This window comes from Bos javanicus, chromosome 5 (genome assembly GCF_032452875.1).
Source record: "Bos javanicus breed banteng chromosome 5, ARS-OSU_banteng_1.0, whole genome shotgun sequence".
NCBI classification, from domain to species: domain Eukaryota; kingdom Metazoa; phylum Chordata; class Mammalia; order Artiodactyla; family Bovidae; genus Bos; species Bos javanicus.
In genome coordinates this window covers 102,435,995-102,455,591 of record NC_083872.1, presented here as the reverse complement: position 1 = coordinate 102,455,591, position 19,597 = coordinate 102,435,995, and the positions used below count along the sequence as shown (strand labels likewise).

General features: G+C 43.4%; 1 protein-coding gene across 1 annotated transcript; it reads left to right on the top strand.

The window, feature by feature from the left end:
* Window positions 1-987: 987 nt before the first annotated feature.
* LOC133248184 (uncharacterized) lies at window positions 988-8,146 on the top strand. Its single transcript, XM_061418009.1, has 2 exons — window positions 988-3,631; window positions 7,828-8,146. The coding sequence occupies exons 1-2, from the start codon at window positions 2,791-2,793 to the stop codon at window positions 7,953-7,955; spliced, it is 969 nt and encodes a 322-aa protein (XP_061273993.1). The 5' UTR covers window positions 988-2,790; the 3' UTR covers window positions 7,956-8,146.
* Window positions 8,147-19,597: the final 11,451 nt, after the last annotated feature.

Here is a 19,597-nt window from a genome sequence, read left to right as displayed (position 1 = left end):
CACCAAACCAGCTCTCCAAGAAATACTAAAGGATATTCTCTAGACAGGAAACACAAAAAGGGTGGATAAACTCGAACCCAAAACAATAAAGTAAATGGCAACAGGATCATACTTATCAATAATTACCTTAAACGTAAATGGGTTGAATGCCCCAACCAAAAGACAAAGACTGGCTAATGGATACAAAAGCAAGACCCCTATATTTGTTGTCTACAAGAGACCCACCTCAAAACAGGGGACACATACAGACTGAAAGTGAAGGACTGGAAAAAGATTTTCCATGCAAATAGAAACCAAAAGAAAGCAGGAGTAGCAATACTCATATCAGATAAAATAGACTTTAAAACAAAGGCTGTGAAAAGAGACAAAGAAGGTCATTACATAATGATCAAAGGATCAATCCAAGAAGAAGATATAACAATTATAAATATACATGCACCCAACATAGGAGCATCACAATATGTAAGACAAATACTAACAAGTATGAAACAGGAAATTAACAATAACACAATAATAGTGGGAGACTTTAATACCCCACTCACACCTATGGATAGATCAACTAAACAGAAAATTAACAAGGAAACACAAATTTTAAATGACACAATAGACCAGTTAGACCTAATTGATATCTATAGGACATTTCACCCCAAAACAATGAATTTCACCTTTTTCTCAAGCGCACACGGAACCTTCTCCAGGATAGATCACATCCTGGGCCATAAAGCTAGCCTTGGTAAATTCAAAAAAATTGAAATCATTCCAAGCATCTTTTCTGACCACAATTCAGTAAGATTAGATCTCAATTACAGGAGAAAAAATATTAAAAATTCCAACATATGGAGGCTGAACAACACGCTGCTGAATAACCAACATATTACAGAAGAAATCAAAAAAGAAATCAAAATTTGCATAGAAATGAATGAAAATGAAAACACAACAATCCAAAACCTGTGGGACACTGTAAAAGCAGTCCTAAGGGGAAAGTGAGAGGGTAACAGGCAGGAAGGCCAGGGGTCTCCAAATAGAGGAAATAGCCTGCAAGTGTCAGACATTTTTATCTCTCTTAAGCGGCAGGAGGAAACAAACTAGCAATATTTTTTCCTTCTCTATACAAATTTAAAGGGAGGTTTCTCTTAAAATACTGTGTTGCCATAATGACACCCGGTTTCGCCTGAAGTTAGCTATTCTCGAGTCTAGAGATAACCAATGCCTTTTTCTTATGGAAATGTTTGTCTTAAGCTATGCTAATGTACTATGCCTTTACCCCAAAACTCTGTCTCCAAGTCGGTTCCGCCTCTTGGCCCAGAACCTACTTGACAAACCAGTATGGATATTGTTCCCCTAATCTATGTAAATGAAACTATTTGTATGGTGGTCTGCCCTTCTTCAAGATTCAAGTTAATCATTTTATGGCCCAGGATAAACCATTTATCCCAAAATGCATCTTATGGGTGAGGGGCCTGGTGCCATTCTGAATTTTAAGACATTCCTTTCTTTCATTAACAGACTGCTAGTGACTATATAACATCCAGCTAAACACTAGCAGGGGGGTACTCTTTCTGCCCCCTTCTGATGCCTATGTCAGAAGCTTTCTCTATCTTCTTTATACTTTAATAAAACTTTATTACACAAAAGCTCCGAGCGATCAAGCCTCGTCTCTGACCCCGGATTGAATTCTTCTCCTCCAGGGGCCAAGAATCCTGGTGTATTCGCGTGATTCAACAACAACCTTTCATCTTGGGGGCTCGTCCGGGATCCTTCAGGACAAGGTAAGGATGCTTGGAGCTTTAGTTCTTTGTTCTCTTAGCGAACACGTTTTCTGCTATGCTTTACTAACTCTACCGTGTGCTTGTGTGAATGAATGGCATGCCCTGCGTGAAACAAGTAAGGAGCCCTGCTCTGCGGTTCCACGGTGATCTCATACGGCTCATGGCAGAAACCTGTCGGGGCGTTATACCGACCTGCCAATGCCAAGAGGCACCCAATGTCTCCTTCGGGAACCGACCAGAAATGGGCAAAGCGTGTGGACCGAACTCTCCTTTCTTGGTCAAACTTTTCGGTCTCTTTGACCATTTCATAACTCCTTGGGAATTAGAAGTACTAACCTAATCTATCGGATCATAGACTTTCAAGGGACTTGTGATCTATACTGTTACTGTGTATTGTGGCTTAGGTCCCAAACTTGGATTGGTAGTCAAGAAAGTGTCTAGCCTCGCTAGGAATCGAAAGTTCGGAAGCTAGATGGAGCTCTAGCTCCCAGAACATCTCTGAGGTTAAAGGTTACTCAGATTGGGACTGCGATGGGTTTTTTTTTTCTTTGGTAATGCCGGCTCTTAGTGGATCAGAGGAGGCTGTTATACTGGTGTGGTGATGCTTGGAAAGAACATCTCAGTTTTATGTTCGCGTCGGTCTTATTGTGGTCAGGAAATACTCAGGGTCGTGCACAGGCACTCAGGTGACGAATGTTTCCCACAATGGTCTTAGCTTGGGAGGCATTCCGGAAGGTTACTCTGATTCACCCCGGGTGACATCAGAGGCAAGCAAGGTTAAGGGTGAAGAGCTGGACGTCAAGTAGGGATGCTATCAAGTCTACCCCTGGTACATCCCCACCCCATCTCGGTGGTAGAACCGGGAGGGACGAGTACGGCGCCTGCGTCGGTAAGGGACAGACTAAGTCCGACCAGGAAGGAAAAGCTTTTGGTGTAACGTCTGTCTACACCCCCATCTAGAGCAGGGAGGGACGCCTCCGGTAGAAAAAATGGCGCTGGTCGCTTTTTTTCTCTCTTACAGATGGGAGCTAACAATTCCAGCCTCACTCCTTTGAACTGTATCCTGAAAAACTGGGATAGATTTGATCCCCAGGGCTTAAAGAAGACACACCTGGTCTTCCTATGTGATACTGCATGGCCACGGTATCCATTGGAGGACGGCGAACGGTGGCCAGTTGGAGGGTCTCTTAAGTATAATACTGTTCTACAATTAGACCGGTTCTGTAAGGAACAAGGGAAATGGGTAGAAGTAGCATATGTGTTGCCCTTTTTCTCTCTGCGAAATATGCCAGACTTATGTCCTAAGGGTATAGATTTGGGTGTGAAACCTTCAGCTCCTCCCTATCCTCTTCCTTTGCCCCCGTACCTGGGACTCCAAACTGGGATTCAAATTGCCCACATGGAGGTCCAAACAACTCCTGTCTCAGTACGACCTCAGACTACTCTGGTTTCAGTAGAAACTCAGACCATCGAAGTAAGCGATGAGATGGAGGACAGGAGACAAAGAGAAGAGGAAAAACAGGTTTCTCCAATCTATCCCTGGGATCATATGCGCAGAGCAGCCAGAGAGACCGAGGAACAGCCACACAAGCTGTTGCCTCTTTATGAAACACCCACCGGGAGAAATAATCAGTCTGTGAGAGTTAATAAGCCTTTTTCTTATCAAGAAATACAAAGAATCAAGGAGGATCTGGGAGACTATTTAGAGGACCCAGAAAAATATATCAGAGCTTTTAAAGGTGTTACTTTGCTTTATGATCTCACTTGGAAGGATGTGATGTATATCTTGGGACAAACGCTGACTCCTGAGTCAAAGACTCGAGTTTTGGGAAAAGCGGTTGCTTATGGAGATGAGTGGCTTGGTAATGAATCAGTAGGGAAGAGGGAGAACGAGATAGCGGCCCTCCCCACTGGGAATCAGGCGGTCCCAACTATAGAACCAGACTGGGACTACAACACAGCTAAAGGAAAATGAGATCAGAGTCATTTTGTTAGATGTATTCTTGAAGGACTTAGGCAGGCGCGTTCTAAGCCTTTAAACTATGGCAAATTGGCAGATATAGAACAGGAAGAGAAAGAAGCTCCTGGTAAATTCCTAGATAGACTGAGAGAAGGCCTTCGCAGATTCACTGAGATTGATCCCGAAAGTGAAGAGGGAAAAGTGATCTTAAAGGATAGATTTCTCACTCAGTCGGCTCCAGATATCCGCCGTAAGCTATTAAAACAGGCGTATGGACCAAATCAGTCTTTAGATACTCTGTTACAACTGGCTCAGACAGTCTATTATGGTAGGGAATATGAGGAAAAGAAAGAAAGGCAAAAAAAGACAAAGGAAAAGGCGGAAGCCTTCGCCATGGCTATGAAAAACGTTCTTAAACAGCCTGAGAAAAATGCCCAGAGGGGCCCAGGTGAAAAGGGATGGGCTTGCTACTGCTGTAGAAAGGAGGGGCACCTCAAGCGGGATTGCCCTCAGGCATCTAAGCCGCCCCCGGCTCCATGTCCGGTCTGCAAAGGACCACACTGGAAGAGAGACTGTCCCCAGAGGCGTAGGTCTCCGGGGTCGGACTCTCAAGACAATCAGGACTGAAGGTGCCCGGGGGTCCCCACACAAGCTCCCGTCCTAATTACACCTGAGGAACCCCGGGTATTAATAGTTGTGGGGGGCCAATCCGTCGATTTCCTTTTAGATACTGGGGCAACTTATTCTGTGCTTACTGAAGCCCCTGGCCCACTTTCTTCCCGATCCGCTTCCGTAATGGGACTGTCTGGACAAGCCAAAAGGTATTATTTCAGTTATTCTTTATCTTGCAACTGGGATTCTGTGCTGTTTTCACACGAGTTTCTGATTGTGCCAGAATCTCCCTCACCCCTTTTGGGAAGGGATATACTGAGCAAGGTCCATGCCTCTGTTTTCATGAATATGGAGCCCTCCCTTTCTCTCCCTTTAGTTGAACAAAATGTAAATCCTAGAGTATGGGCTGATAGAAAATCTGTGGGTCGAGCACAAAATGCTATTCCTGTAGTTGTTAAGCTCAAAGACCCACACATATTTCCACATAAGAAGCAGTATCCACTGAAACCTGAAGTTAAAGAAGGGTTAAAACCCATCATCGAAAATTTAAAGGAACAGAGACTATTAATTCCCCAACAGTCCTTGCAACACTCCTATTTTGGGTATAAAGAAATCAAATGGTAAATGGAGACTAGTTCAAGATTTACGAATAATAAATGAGGCTGTAGTTCCTTTACACCCCGTGGTGCCTAATCCTTATACTCTATTGTCTGAAATTCCTGAACGGGCCAAATATTTCTCAGTAATTGATTTAAAGGATGCCTTCTATTCAGTGCCTTTGGCGGAAGAAAGTCAATTCCTATTTGCCTTTGAAGACCCTACTCAGCCAGCTTCTCAGTTAACCTGGACAGTTTTGCCCCAGGGATTTCGTGACAGTCCTCACTTATTCGGACAAAGTTTGTCACGGGATTTACAAAACTTTAACAGCTCTGAAGCAGTGGTGTTACAATATGTAGATGATATTTTGCTCTGTGCTGAGACAGAGGAAGCTTGTTCGCGAGCCTCAGAAGATTTCTTAAACTTTCTGGCAGGCTGTGGTTACAAGGCATCAAGAGAAAAGGCTCAGCTTTGTCAACAATCGGTTAGATATCTGGGCCTAATCATATCAGAAGGGACTAGGGCCATAGGCCCTGAGAGAATTAAACCTATACTAAATCACCCCCTACCTATGACTTTAAGACAATTGAGAGGATTTTTGGGAATCACAGGTTACTGTCGCATTTGGATTCCGGGTTATGGGGAACTTGCCCGGCCTTTATATAAACTTATAGCTGAAACTCAGCAGGCCCAAACCGACAAACTGGTTTGGTCTCCAGAAACTCAAAAGGCTTTTAAGGTTCTTCAGACTGCTCTCCTGCAAGCTCCAGCTCTGAGCTTGCCCACAGGGTCAGAATTTAATTTGTTTGTCACTGAAAGAAAAGGTGTGGCATTGGGAGTTTTGACACAACCCCGAGGGCCTCACCAACCTATTGCTTATCTAAGCAGAGAATTAGATGTAGTTTCACGTGGGTGGCCCCACTGCCTAAGAGTAATTAGGGCAGCGGCTTTATTAGCACCTGAAGCTTTAAAAATAATTAATGGACGAAACCTTACTGTACTGACTTCTCATGATGTGAGTGGAATCTTAAATTCTAAGGTTAATATTTGGATGACAGACAGTAGGCTTCTTAAGTATCAGTCATTGTTGTTAGAAGGACCAGTAACTAAGCTTAAAGTTTGTGGAAATTTAAATCCTGCCACTTTCCTTCCTGAGAAGGAAAATGAAACACCTGATCACGATTGTTCTCAATTCCTAACTTTAAACTATGCAGCTCGGGAGGATCTAAAGGATACCCCATTAGACAATCCTGACATGGAAATATTTACAGATGGCAGTTCTTTTGTTCAGGATGGAAAGCGTAAAGCAGGTTACGCCGTGGTGACTGCTGAACAGGTTTTAGAAGCAAAATCTCTCCCCCAGGAAACTAGTGCTCAGTTAGCGGAGCTTGTGGCCCTGACCCGAGCTCTAGAGTTAAGCAAAGGGCAGCGGGTAAATATCTATACAGATTCTAAGTATGCTTATTTGACTTTACATGCTCATGCTGCAATATGGAAAGAGAGACACTTTAAAACAGCAACAGGAGAACCTATTAAGCATTTCAGAGAGATCGAGAGACTTTTAACTGCTATATATTGTCCTAAAGAAGTAGCTGTTATGCACTGCAAAGGGCACAGCAAGGATGGGAGTAAAATAGCCGAAGGTAATCATCTGGCTGACTGTCAAGCCAGAAAAGCGGCACTTTACGAAACCCCTTCACTACAGACGCCTTTGATCTGGACAGGTCCTGTGGAACAGGAAAGACCACAATATACTGAGGAAGAATTAGAAAGATATGAGAAACGAGGAGCAAAGATTACTGATAAAGGATGGTTACAGTCCGAGGATGGACGATTAATAATTCCTGAAAATGCTCAGTGGAAAATTCTTAAGGGTTTACATCAGAGTTTTCATTTGGGTGCTGAGAGTACTTACCAAATGGTTTCTCGTTTGTTTGAAGGTAAAAATGTAATGAAAACTTTAAAGAATATTATCAAAAGGTGTGAGATTTGTCAAAAAAATAACCCAAAGACTGAAAAGCTAGCAAAATCTGGATTACAACGAAGTGGGAAGTATCCTGGAGAGGATTGGGAAATTGATTTTACTCATATGCCAAAAGCTAATGGATATTCTTGCTTACAAGTTTGGGTAGATACCTTTACTGGATGGATTGAGGCTTTTCCCTGTCGTAGTGAACAGGCTAAGGAGGTTATAAAGATTTTAATTCATGAAATTATCCCCAGGTTTGGGCTGCCACGGAGCCTTCAGAGTGACAATGGCTCCGCCTTTAAAGCTGCTGTAACTCAGGGGGTATCTAAAGCTCTAGGAATAGAATATCACTTACACTGTTCCTGGAGACCCCAATCCTCCGGGAAAGTTGAAAAAGCTAATGACATTATCAAAAGGCATCTGCGCAAATTAACTCAAGAGATGCAGGACAAATGGATTAAAGTCCTACCCATAGCTTTAATGAGGGCTCGAACTACTCCCAAAAAAAGAGAGACTGTCCCCCTTTGAATGTATTTATGGAAGGCCTTTCTTACGCACAGACATTGTTATAGACCCTGAAGCCTTGGAATTAACTAATTATGTAACTCAGCTCTCAGCTTTTCAACAGACATTAACAGAACTCCGGGAGAAGACTCCTGACCCAGCCTCCGAGTCAAGCAGGCCTCTATTTGAGCCAGGAACCGAGGTCCTCATAAAAACAGTGGGATCTGGGGGGCCATCCCTCGAGCCTCTCTGGGAAGGTCCTTACCAGGTTATTCTTTCCTCTCCCACAGCTGTCAAAGTGCCAGGAATTGATTCGTGGGTACATCATACTCGAGTTAAGAGGTGGCACCCTGACCAAAATTAAGTGACTTCATTTTATGTCTTTACTTTCTATGCTCTGACTTTGTACCTTTTAGATGGGCCTGATAACCTATGTGAGCTTACTTCTGCTGACTCCAAATATCCTGAGTCTGCCGTTGGATCCTCAAGACAATGTCTTCCTGTCCTGGGCTCACTCCTATGCTGCATTCCACAATCGGTCTAACTGCTGGGTCTGCGGAGCGCTCCCCTCTTCGTCAGTGGAAGGCTTCCCGTGGTGGACATCCCCACTTCAAGGAAAAGACTTTCTCCAAGTCTGTGAATACCTTCGACAACAATCACATGCGATGCCTCTTCTTCATCTGATGACATCTACCAACCCTAAAATGCACTGGTGCAACACTTTGTACTCTAACTATGGACATAATGTGACTTTTAATTTTGATTCTAAATGTTTTGTTCTTGCTGTTTGCTCCCTGCATCTGTAATTGTATAACTGGATTTGTTTCTAGCCGCATGAAAGCTTTTAAGTTACAAATGGTTGCTCAAACTCCTGCTACTACTGTAGCTTCCTCCAGCTATTATTTGGGGCCCCTGGATCAGATATCCTCAATATGAGGATTAGGAGAATATGTTGCCTCACCAATTTAGGGACAACGCCCCTTGTCAGCTCGGAAGTAGTTATGGAATGAGAACGACGCCCCTTTTCCCTAGGCAACATAATTCTCCTAAAAGAAAAGGGGGAATGAGAGGGTAACAGGCAGGAAGGCCAGGGGTCTCCAAATAGAGGAAATAGCCTGCAAGTGTCAGACATTTTTATCTCTCTTAAGCGGCAGGAGGAAACAAACTAGCAATATTTTTTCCTTCTCTATACAAATTTAAAGGGAGGTTTCTGTTAAAATACTGTGTTGCCATAATGACACCCAGTTTCGCCTGAAGTTAGCTATTCTCGAGTCTAGAGATAACCAATGCCTTTTTCTTATGGAAATGTTTGTCTTAAGCTATGCTAATGTACTATGCCTTTACCCCAAAACTCTGTCTCCAAGTCGGTTCCGCCTCTTGGCCCAGAACCTACTTGACAAACCAGTATGGATATTGTTCCCCTAATCTATGTAAATGAAACTATTTGTATGGTGGTCTGCCCTTCTTCAAGATTCAAGTTAATCATTTTATGGCCCAGGATAAACCATTTATCCCAAAATGCATCTTATGGGTGAGGGGCCTGGTGCCATTCTGAATTTTAAGACATTCCTTTCTTTCATTAACAGACTGCTAGTGACTATATAACATCCAGCTAAACACTAGCAGGGGGGTACTCTTTCTGCCCCCTTCTGATGCCTATGTCAGAAGCTTTCTCTATCTTCTTTATACTTTAATAAAACTTTATTACACAAAAGCTCCGAGCGATCAAGCCTCGTCTCTGGCCCCGGATTGAATTCTTCTCCTCCGGGGGCCAAGAATCCTGGTGTATTCGCGTGATTCAACAACAACCTTTCAAAAGTTCATAGCAATACAGGCATACCTCAAGAAACAAGAAAAAAGTCAAATAAATAACCTAACTCTACACCTAAAGCAACTAGAAAAGGAAGAAATGAAGAACCCCAGGATTAGTAGAGGAAAGAAATCTTTAAAACTAGGGCAGAAATAAATGCAAAAGAAACAAAAGAGACCATAGCAAAAATCAACAAAGCCAAAAGCTGGTTCTTTGAAAGGATAAATAAAATTGACAAACCATTAGCCAGACTCATCAAGAAAAAAAGGGAGAAAAACCAAATCAATAAAATTAGAAATGAAAATGGAGAGATCACAACAGACAACACAGAAATACAAAGGATCATAAGAGACTGCTGCTGCTACTGCTAAGTTGCTTCAGCCGTGTCCGACTCTGTGTGACCCCTGAGATGGCAGCCCATCAGGCTCCCCCGTCCCTGGGATTCTCCAGGCAAGAATACTGGAGTGGGTTGCCATTTCCTTCTCCAATAAGAGACTACTTTCAGCAATTATATGCCAATAAAATAGACAACGTGGAAGAAATAGACAAATTCTTAGAAAAGTACAACTTTCCAAAACTGGACCAGGAAGAAATAGAAAACCTTAACAGACCCATCACAAGCATGGAAATTGAAACTGTAATCAAAAATCTTCCAACAAACAAAAGCCCAGGTCTAGACGGCTTCACAGCTGAATTCTACCAAAAATTTAGAAAAGAGCGAACACCTATCCTACTCAAACTCTTCCAGAAAATTGCAGAGGAAGATAAACTTCCAAACTCATTCTATGAGGCCACCATCACCCTAATCCCAAAACCTGACAAAGAAGCCACACAAAAAAAGAAAACTACAGACCAATATCACTGATGAACATAGATGCAAAAATCCTTAACAAAATTCTAGCAATCAGAATCCAACAACACATTAAAAAGATCATACACCATGACTAAGTGGGCTTTATCCCAGGGATGCAAGGATTCTTCAATATCTGCAAATCAATCAATGTAATACACCACATTAACAAATTGAAAAATAAAAACCATATGATTATCTCAATAGATGCAGAGAAAGCCTTTGACAAAATTCAACATCCGTTTCTGATAAAAACTCTCCAGAAAGCAGGAATAGAAGGAACATACCTCAACATAATAAAAGCTATATATGATAAACCCACAGCAAACATTATCCTCAATGGTGAAAAATTGAAAGCATTTCCCCTAAAATCAGGAACAAGACAAGGGTGCCCACCCTCACCACTACTATTCAACATAGTTTTGGAAGTTTTGGCCACAGCAGTCAGAGCAGAAAAAGAAATAAAAGGAATCCAAATTGGAAAAGAAGAAGTAAAACTCTCACTGTTTGCAGATGACATGATCCTCTACATAGAAAACCCTAAAGACTCCACCAGAAAATTACTAGAGCTAATCAATGAATATAGTAAAGTTGCAGGATATAAAATCAACACACAGAAATCCCTTGCATTCCTATATACTAATAATGAGAAAATAGAAAGAAAAATTAAGGAAACACTTCCATTCACCATTGCAATGAAAAGAATAAAATACTTAGGAATATGTCTACCTAAAGAAACTAAATACTTATATATAGAAAACTATAAAACACTGGTGAAAGAAATCAAAGAGGACACTAATAGATGGAGAAATATACCATGTTCATGGATTGGAAGAATCAATATAGATTCAATGCAATCCCTATCAAGCTACCAACGGTATTCTCCACAGAACTAGAACAAATAATTTCACAATTTGTATGGAAATACAAAAAACCTCGAATAGCCAAAGCAATCTTGAGAAAGAAGAATGGAACTGGAGGAATCAACCTGCCTGACTTTAGGCTCTACTACAAAGCCACAGTCATCAAGACAGTATGGTACTGACACAAAGACAGAAATATAGATCAATGGAAGAAAATAGAAAGCCCAGAGATAAATCCACGCACCTATGGACACCTTATCTTTGACAAAGGAGGCAAGAATATACAATGGATTAAAGACAATCTCTTTAACAAGTGGTGCTGGGAAAACTGGTCAACCACTTGTAAAAGAATGAAACTAGAACACTTTCTAACACCATACACAAAAATAAACTCAAAATGGATTTAAGATCTAAATGTAAGACCAGAAACTATAAAACTCCTAGAGGAGAACATAGGCAAAACACTCTCCGACATACATCACAGCAGGATTCTCTATGACCCACCTCCCAGAATATTGGAAATAAAAGCAAAAATAAACAAATGGGACCTAATTAAACTTAAAAGCTTCTGCACAACAAAGGAAACTATTAGCAAGGTGAAAAGACAGCCTTCAGAATGGGAGAAAATAATAGCAAATGAAGCAACTGACAAACAACTAATCTCAAAAATATACAAGCAACTCCTGCAGCTCAATTCCAGATAAATAAATGACCCAATCAAAAAATGGGCCAAAGAACTAAATAGACATTTCTCCAAAGAAGACATACAGATGGCTAACAAACACATGAAAAGATGCTCAACATCATTCATTATCAGAGAGATGCAAATCAAAACCACTGTGAGGTACCATTTCATGCTAGTCAGAATGGCTGCAATCCAAAAGTCTACAAGCAATAAATGCTGGAGAGGTTGTGGAGAAAAGGGAAGCCTCTTACACTGTTGGTGGGAATGCAAACTAGTACAGCCACTATGGAGAACAGTGTGGAGATTCCTTAAAAAACTGGAAATAGAACTGCCTTATGATCCAGCAATCCCATTGCTGGGCATACACACTGAGGAAACCAGAATTGAAAGAGACATGTGTACCCCAATGTTCATCGCAGCACTGTTTATAATAGCCAGGACATGGAAGCAACCTAGATGTCCATCAGCAGAGGAATGGATAAGAAAGCAGTGGTACATATACACAATGGAGTATTACTCAGCCATTAAAAAGAATACATTTGAATCAGTTCTAATGAGGTGGATGAAACTGGAGCCTATTATACAGAGTGAAGTAAGCCAGAAAGAAAAACACCAATACAGTATACTAACACATATATATGGAATTTAGCAAGATGGTAACAATAACCCTGTATACGAGACAGCAAAAGAGACATAGATGTATAGAACAGTCTTGTGGACTCTGGGAGAGGGAGAGGGTGGGATGATTTGGGAGAATGGCATTGAAACATGAATAATATCATATATGAAACGAGTCACCAGTCCACGTTCGATGAATGATACTGGATGCTTGAGGCTGGTGCACTGGGACGACTCAGAGGGATGGTATGGGGAGGGAGGAGGGAGGAGGGTTCAGGATGGGGAACACGTGTATACCTGTGGTGGATTCATGTTGATATGGCAAAACCAATACAATATTGTAAAGTTAAAAAATGAAATAAAATAAAAATAAAAAAATAATAGAACTATTAAAAAAAAAAAAAAACCCTCCTGTAACTGGCTCAAAGTAATGCAGATCCAGGAATTGCCCAACAAAGAATTCAAAATAATACTTCAAAAGATGATCAGAGTGTTACAAGATAACTCAAATATTTAATGATACCAATAAAACAATGCAAATAAAATAAGAATAATAAAGGTATATAAAATATTTTTTTAAAAAAAGAACTAACCAGATATTTTGAAACTGAATAATAAATGAATGGACTTCCCAGTTGGAACTAGTGGTAAAGAAGCCACCTGCAAATGCAGGAGATATAAGAGACTCGGGTTCAATTCCTGGGTCCACAAGATCCCCTGGAGGAGGGCATGGCAACCCACTCCAGTGTTCTTGCCTGAAGAATCCCATGGACAGAAGAGTCTACAGTCCATAGGGTCACAAAGAGTCAGACATGACTGAGGCGACTTAGCATCCACACAATATAATGAATAATCTGAAAAATTCAATACAGAGATTCAACAACAGACTTGACTAAGGGAAAGAAAAAGAAAAAAGAACAATTGAGTTAGAAGAAAGATCAGTTGAAAGTATCCACGTAGAGAAGCAAAAAGAGAATGAAAGGAATATAGAAAGCCAGTGGGAACTATGGACACCATAAAGAGGAACAATGTATGCAATGGAGTCAGGGCAGGAGAAGTGAGGGAGAAAAGAATTAAGGGCTGAGGACTTCCTGGTGGTGCAGTGGATAAGAGTCCACCTGCCAGTGCAGGGGACATCAGTTCAATCCCTGGTCCAGGAAGATTCCACATGCCACAGGGCAACTAAGCCAGTGTGCCACAGCTACTGAAACCTGTGCACCTAGAGCCTGTGGTCTACAGCAAGAGAAGCCACTGCAGTGAGAAGTCTGTGCATTGCAGCGAAGAGTAGCCCCTGCTTACTACAACTAGAGAAATCCTGTATGCAAGGAAGGAGACCTAGTGCAGCTAAAAACAAATAAACCCTGTATACCAGACATCAAAAGAGACATTGATGTATAGAACAGTCTTTTGGACTCTGTGGGAGAGGGAGAGGGTGGGATGATTTGGGAGAATGTTATTGAAACATGTATCATATCATATATGAAACGAGTCACCAGTCCAGGTTTGATGCACGATACTGGATGCTTGGGGCTGGTGCACTGGGACGACCCGGGGGGATGGTATGGGGAGGGAGGAGGGAGGAGGGTTCAGGATGAAGAACACATGTATACCTGTGGCTGATTCATTTTGATGTATGGCAAAACCAATACAATATTGTAAAGTTAAAAAATAAAAAAGAAAGGAGAAAACACAGGCTGAGAATTTCCCAAACCTAGGGAAAGATCTGGACATCTAAGTTCAAGAAGCTAATAAGTCACCCCAAAATTTCAATCCAAAGAAACCTTTTCTAAGACTCAGAGTTAACTGTTCAAATGCAAAGACAAAGAATTCTAAAGGTCTAAAGAGAAGAAAAAATTCTGTGACCCAAGAGGACTCCCATAAGGAGATCAGCGGATTTGTCCAAGGAAACCTTGCAGACCATGAAGAAAGATTGATAACATACTCCACCCTCACTCAGTGGAAAGCAGCTCCAGAGAGGGACAGGAGAGGGCACGAGAGAAAGTGCTCCCTACAGAGTCACAGCAGATCCTGGGAGGGGAAAGGACCGTCCCAGGCCCCTAGCACATCAGGAAACATCAAAGGGACCAGGACAGGGACTTGGGAACTTATACGCCTGAGGGTGTGCTTCAACTGATCTCTACAGACGAAAGGTTCCCTCTCCTGACTGCAGACTCCTCTGCTCCACAATGAACACCTGGTGGGAAGAGGTGAGGCTAGCAAGCAGAGCCTCTCACTTTAGAGCCCAGTGCTTGGCAGACAGGGCAACAAGCAGAGGGGAGCCCGGGGGATGGGGGAGAGGAGCCAGAGAGGCAGGCAGGTGTGCCATTATCTCTGTTCTGGTCACATGCAGCAGCATGACACCCAGCCCTGTGGACACCCTGTGTGCTTCACAGTCCAACGGACTCAGCCTCTCTCAGCAGCCCCATTCCTGTCATACAGACAGGCTATACCGCCCCTTACACACACGTGCACACACACAAACACACACACACACACCCTCACACACACACACACATCACACACTCTCACACATTCCTCACACAGTCCACAAACACACACAGTCTTCACACCCTCACTCACACATTCTATTCACATACACACACACCTTCACATACACACACCCTCACACATTCCTCACATACTCACAGACATATTCCTCATGCCCTTACAAACACACACCCTCACATACTCCTTACCTTCACACACACATACATACAGAGCCTACAGGAGCACAGACATAGGAAACATGGGGACCCAGCAGGAGTGCTCACACACCAGGCACATGGGAGTATATGGGAACAGCCCAGAGTCCCAGCTGAGGTCAGTCGCTGGACCTTCCACACACTGGGAGCCACTGGGACTCCTAGAAGCTCCCTGAGAACAAGGGAGACAGTGGAGGGACTCAGGCTGACCCAGCTCAGTCTAGACCAAACCTCACTGCTCTGTAAAATCTGCCACTATGACCAGTGGACCCCCCCCCCACCACAGGAGACGGACCAGTATTCACAGTCAGCGTAGCTCCTTTTTGGTCAAAAATACTGAGACCGTGGCTCCACAGATCCAGACACCTTTCCTTTCACCACAATGTCCACTCCCTGCTGCGGACCCAGAACAAAGGGGCAGCCCTTACCTTAACCACCCACCACAATGCCGAGGAGGAGGACAGAGTCCCCGCAGGGAGAGGTGTGTGCCCAGAGCCATCCTGACCCCACGTCCTCAAAGTCACAGTCCCAGCTGCAGGATCAGCCTGTGAGGAGCGTCAGGCTGCCGACTGTGCCTATATAGACCACCCCTTAAACCCTCCCTCCTGAGAGCCAATAGCAACACCGTTCACCATTTCGGGCACTATCAGAGGCTGCATCTGCCCCTTGCTGAACACCAATGAGCTTCTGAATTTTCCACATCTCCTTATATGAGGGATACGGTCCTTTGACCTCCTGCTTCCGTGGTCCTGAGAGCCGGGTCCCATGACCGGAACTGGGACTCATGCATCAAAAACCATGAGAGCCTCTCTCTCCTAATCACCCTGGTCGACATCTGCAGACTATGAGATCTCACATGGTCTGGGTGTGGGATCTGTTGACCTGTGGAGAATATCTTTTGTACAATCAAGTAATGATTTTCCCCAGCACTGAGCTCAGGGTGGAAGCAGAGACCTACAAGAAGTCTTGAAATACAATAATATTTATCAGGTCAGCAGAAAATGAGGGCCAGGAGTACATGAATTCACAGGTGACTGTGGAGGCATGAAGTGAGACCCATCAAGTTGGGGGGATGAGATTGCAGGTCTTTTCACCCTTCTCAGAATGATCTGGAGATTGGGTCCTGGAGCACGTGCCTGCGTGCTCAGTAGTGTCTGACTCTTTGCAACCCCTGCACTGTAGCTCGCCAGCCTCCTCTGTCCAATGGATTTCCCAGGCAAGAATACTGGAGTCGGTGGTTATTTCCTTCTAAAGGGATCTTTCTGATTCAAGGATCAAAATCATGTTACCTATGTCTCCTGCATTGTCAGGTGGGTTCCCTATAGGGACGTTCAGACGTGTTAAATCCCTTTCCTTTTATTGCATTTCATTTTATGTGAAGTATCTCTTTCAGCTAGTCACTAAATGATGCTGACAGAGAGAAAGAGATTGCTATTAAAGGAAACAAAGAGAGGAGGAATCATCATTCAACTCTAGTCTTCCAAAATTGTAGCAGGGATCTCTAGAAGAAAGCATGGAGCTTCCCTGATGGCTCAGCAGTAAAGAATCTGCCCACAAAGCAGGAGATGTGGGTTTGATCCCTGGGTCAGGAAGATCCCCTGGATAAGGAAATGGCAACCCACTCCAGTGTTCTTGCCTGGAGAATTCTGTGGACAGAAGGGCCTGGTGGTCCTTTCATGTCCAATGCAGTCCATCGCATTGAAGAAAGTCAGACACAACTAAGGAACTAAACAACAACAAGAAAATTACAGTTTAGAAAGACTAAAGTTTTCTAAACTTCACATTTATCCCCCTCATAAGCTGAGAGTATGGGTTGATAAGATTCAGAATACTTTTGTATTATAAACCATAACTAAAGACAATGCAAAATGTAATTTAAGGCAACAGCTCAAGACAGAAGGGGAAATAGAAAGTCTTCTTATACATGATAGCTGCATGTGATGGGGAAGGAAGGGGTGAGTGAAGCAGAGAATAGAAGGGGTTCATGCTTCCTGGAACCATCAGTTGACCCCACCTCCTCAGTTTTGCATTTAAGAAGAAAGGTGGCGGTAAGAATGGAATCCCAGGTGGGTTGATGGGACAGATACAAGCAGAAGGGACTGATGTCCAGTATAGCCACTGATGCCTTGTTTTGTTTCCACTGATCAGAGAAGCTCTCAGATGCTTCCCAGAAAGTAATCCTGGGATGAGTATAGAACTGAGAAGGATCATAAGGGATGCAAGAGAGAGCTCCCCCATCAAAATTCAAGGTCACTAATGTGCTGCCCCCTTTCCTCATGCCCCCTCAGGCTCAAGATTCCCATGATGCAGCCCTGTGGTCCAAACAACCCCAGACTGAGGCCCCCTCATCCTGACTCTGTCTTTTCAGCACAGACGTGGAAGGAAGCATCTGTGACACACAGGCCCCAGGGTCCCCACCAGAGCTCAGAGACAGCTTCAAGAGCCACACACACATGCCCACCTTAATGTCTCAGCCTGGCCAACATCCAGGGCAGCTGCTGGCCATTTAACAGTCCTGCCACATCCCACACCAGAAGGACCCTCATCCTGGTCCACAGACACAGCTTCTCTGTCCTGCCATACCCATCCTTCCTTCTTGAGACTCAGGAGAAAAGACGATTGACACAAGCTTTCCTCCTTCTAAATATGCTAATATTTACCCATTATTTATACAAGATTCACTTCCTTGTCATCTGGTCCTCTCACTCTCAAACTCCGTGACTGTACCTGAGCCCCATCTCCTTCTATATCTGGACCTTTAACTCATTAATGATAAAAACTGATTATAAATATCAAAACCAAAATTTAAAGTCAGGGGCTGGAGAAGGACCAAGATCTGCTCAGTCACTTAGAATTGATGCTCTACTACCTGTGGGCCCAAAGTCACCATTCCTTACCCAGTTATGGACTCCACATCATCACCAGAAGCCGCCAGAAAGATACCTAGAACACAAGACGTGCTTTCTGGGGTTGAGTATCCCTCCCACGGGATGACACACAGATGCATTTAGTGAACCAGGTACACATGGTCTCACTCATCTTGGGATTGAGATCTCACAGGTAAGACACTGTTGAGGGTTCCAGACTCTGTTATAGGGAAGGAGGGGCTGGAAAGGAGGGGCTAACTCAGGGCTGGCAGGCTGTCCCCAGGCAGCACCCTCTACCCCAGAGCTGGGGGTGCAGGGTCAACATGGACCAACTCACCCTCAGAAGAAGTTACTTCTTCTCTGACACATAAGAAAATCTCAGTGTCCAATCTCATTCAAGATTTGAGAAGGAAAGTTTTAGAGAGGACACTAACCCAGCTGTGTCCACAGTGAACTTGAGAGAGTGGAAGGCAGGGGTCAGAAGAACAGACTGGGGAGCCAGACTGCCTGGTCTTGACTCACAGTTTAGCTGCATGCCATGTGTGGACCTTGAACAGGGTTCTTACACTCTCTGATTAGTAAAAGGAGGGTTGTGATCGTGCCTAGATTACTGAGTTTTGGTGAGGATTAGGTGAGTTGGCATTAGCATGTGGTATTACAACACTAGTTCACAGTAGTACATGCGCTGATGCTGATTTGCTCAGTCATGGCCGACTCTGCAGCCCCATGGACTGTAGCCCACCAGGTTCCTCTGTCCATGGAATTTTCCAGACAATAACAGTAGTACTTAGTAGTAGTATTATGTACTACTGTTATCTTGCCTTCCTGATGACTCAGATGGTAAAGAATCTGCCTGCAATGCAGATCTTAGTTCGATCCCTGGGTCAGAAAGATCCTCTGGAGAAGGAAATGGCAACCCACTTCAATATTCTTGCCTGGGAAATCCCATGGGCAGAGGAGCCTGGAAGGGCTACCATCCACGGAGTCACAAAGAGTTAGTCATTACTGAGTGACTAACACACACACACACGCACACACACACACACACACACACACACACACACAGTAGTAGTAAAGAAGCAGAGTTAGGGCATCTCCCACCATCTCATCGCAGGAATCCCAGGAGTCTAGAACAGGAATTCAATTCTGTTACCTGGAGCTTTGGCTGTGGCTCTTGGAATTCTCTCAGGAACTATAGGCTGTGATGGTGATTGGTGACAATCAGAGTTGTGAGTCTTCTACACATCACCCCTTCTCTCTGTGCTCCATGCAACCGGTCAAGAACCTCAATCTTACCATCAGAGAGCCTTTGTAAATTAACTTGTTTACTTAATTATTTTACTTTATAAATTCGAATGTACTTGGCAAAACATTTTGCATCTAATTCCCCTTCATATCCCCAATGCCTGGCTAATTAAAAATCCTAAATGATGACTTTTGTGTACCTGAATGAATGAATGTCAGCCTGATATTTTACACAAATCATTTCAATCAAAAAGAAATCTTTTGAGAAATAATTTAACTTGTTGTGAGGATGTAACAGCACAATGCAAGCTGCATCATTTGTTTTAATGATATTTCAATACTGTTAAATGGTATGAGCTATATAGGGTTCACTTCAACACCTTTCTGCAATGAATGCAGTAAATTACAATAACTAGAAACAACCTCGGAGAAGGCAATGGCACCCCACTCCAGTACTCTTGCCTGGAAAATTCCATGGACAGAGGAGCCTGGTAAGCTGCAGTCCATGGGGTCACGAAGAGTCAGACACGACTGAGCGACTTCCCT

Bases quoted from the DNA above. Each gene is read 5' to 3' on its own strand.
- LOC133248184 (XM_061418009.1), top strand. From the start codon at position 2,791: ATGGGAGCTAACAATTCCAGCCTCACTCCTTTGAACTGTATCCTGAAA. The intron at 3,632-7,827 runs GTAATGAATCAG...TGTACCTTTTAG, and splicing joins TTATGGAGATGAGTGGCTTG to ATGGGCCTGATAACCTATGT.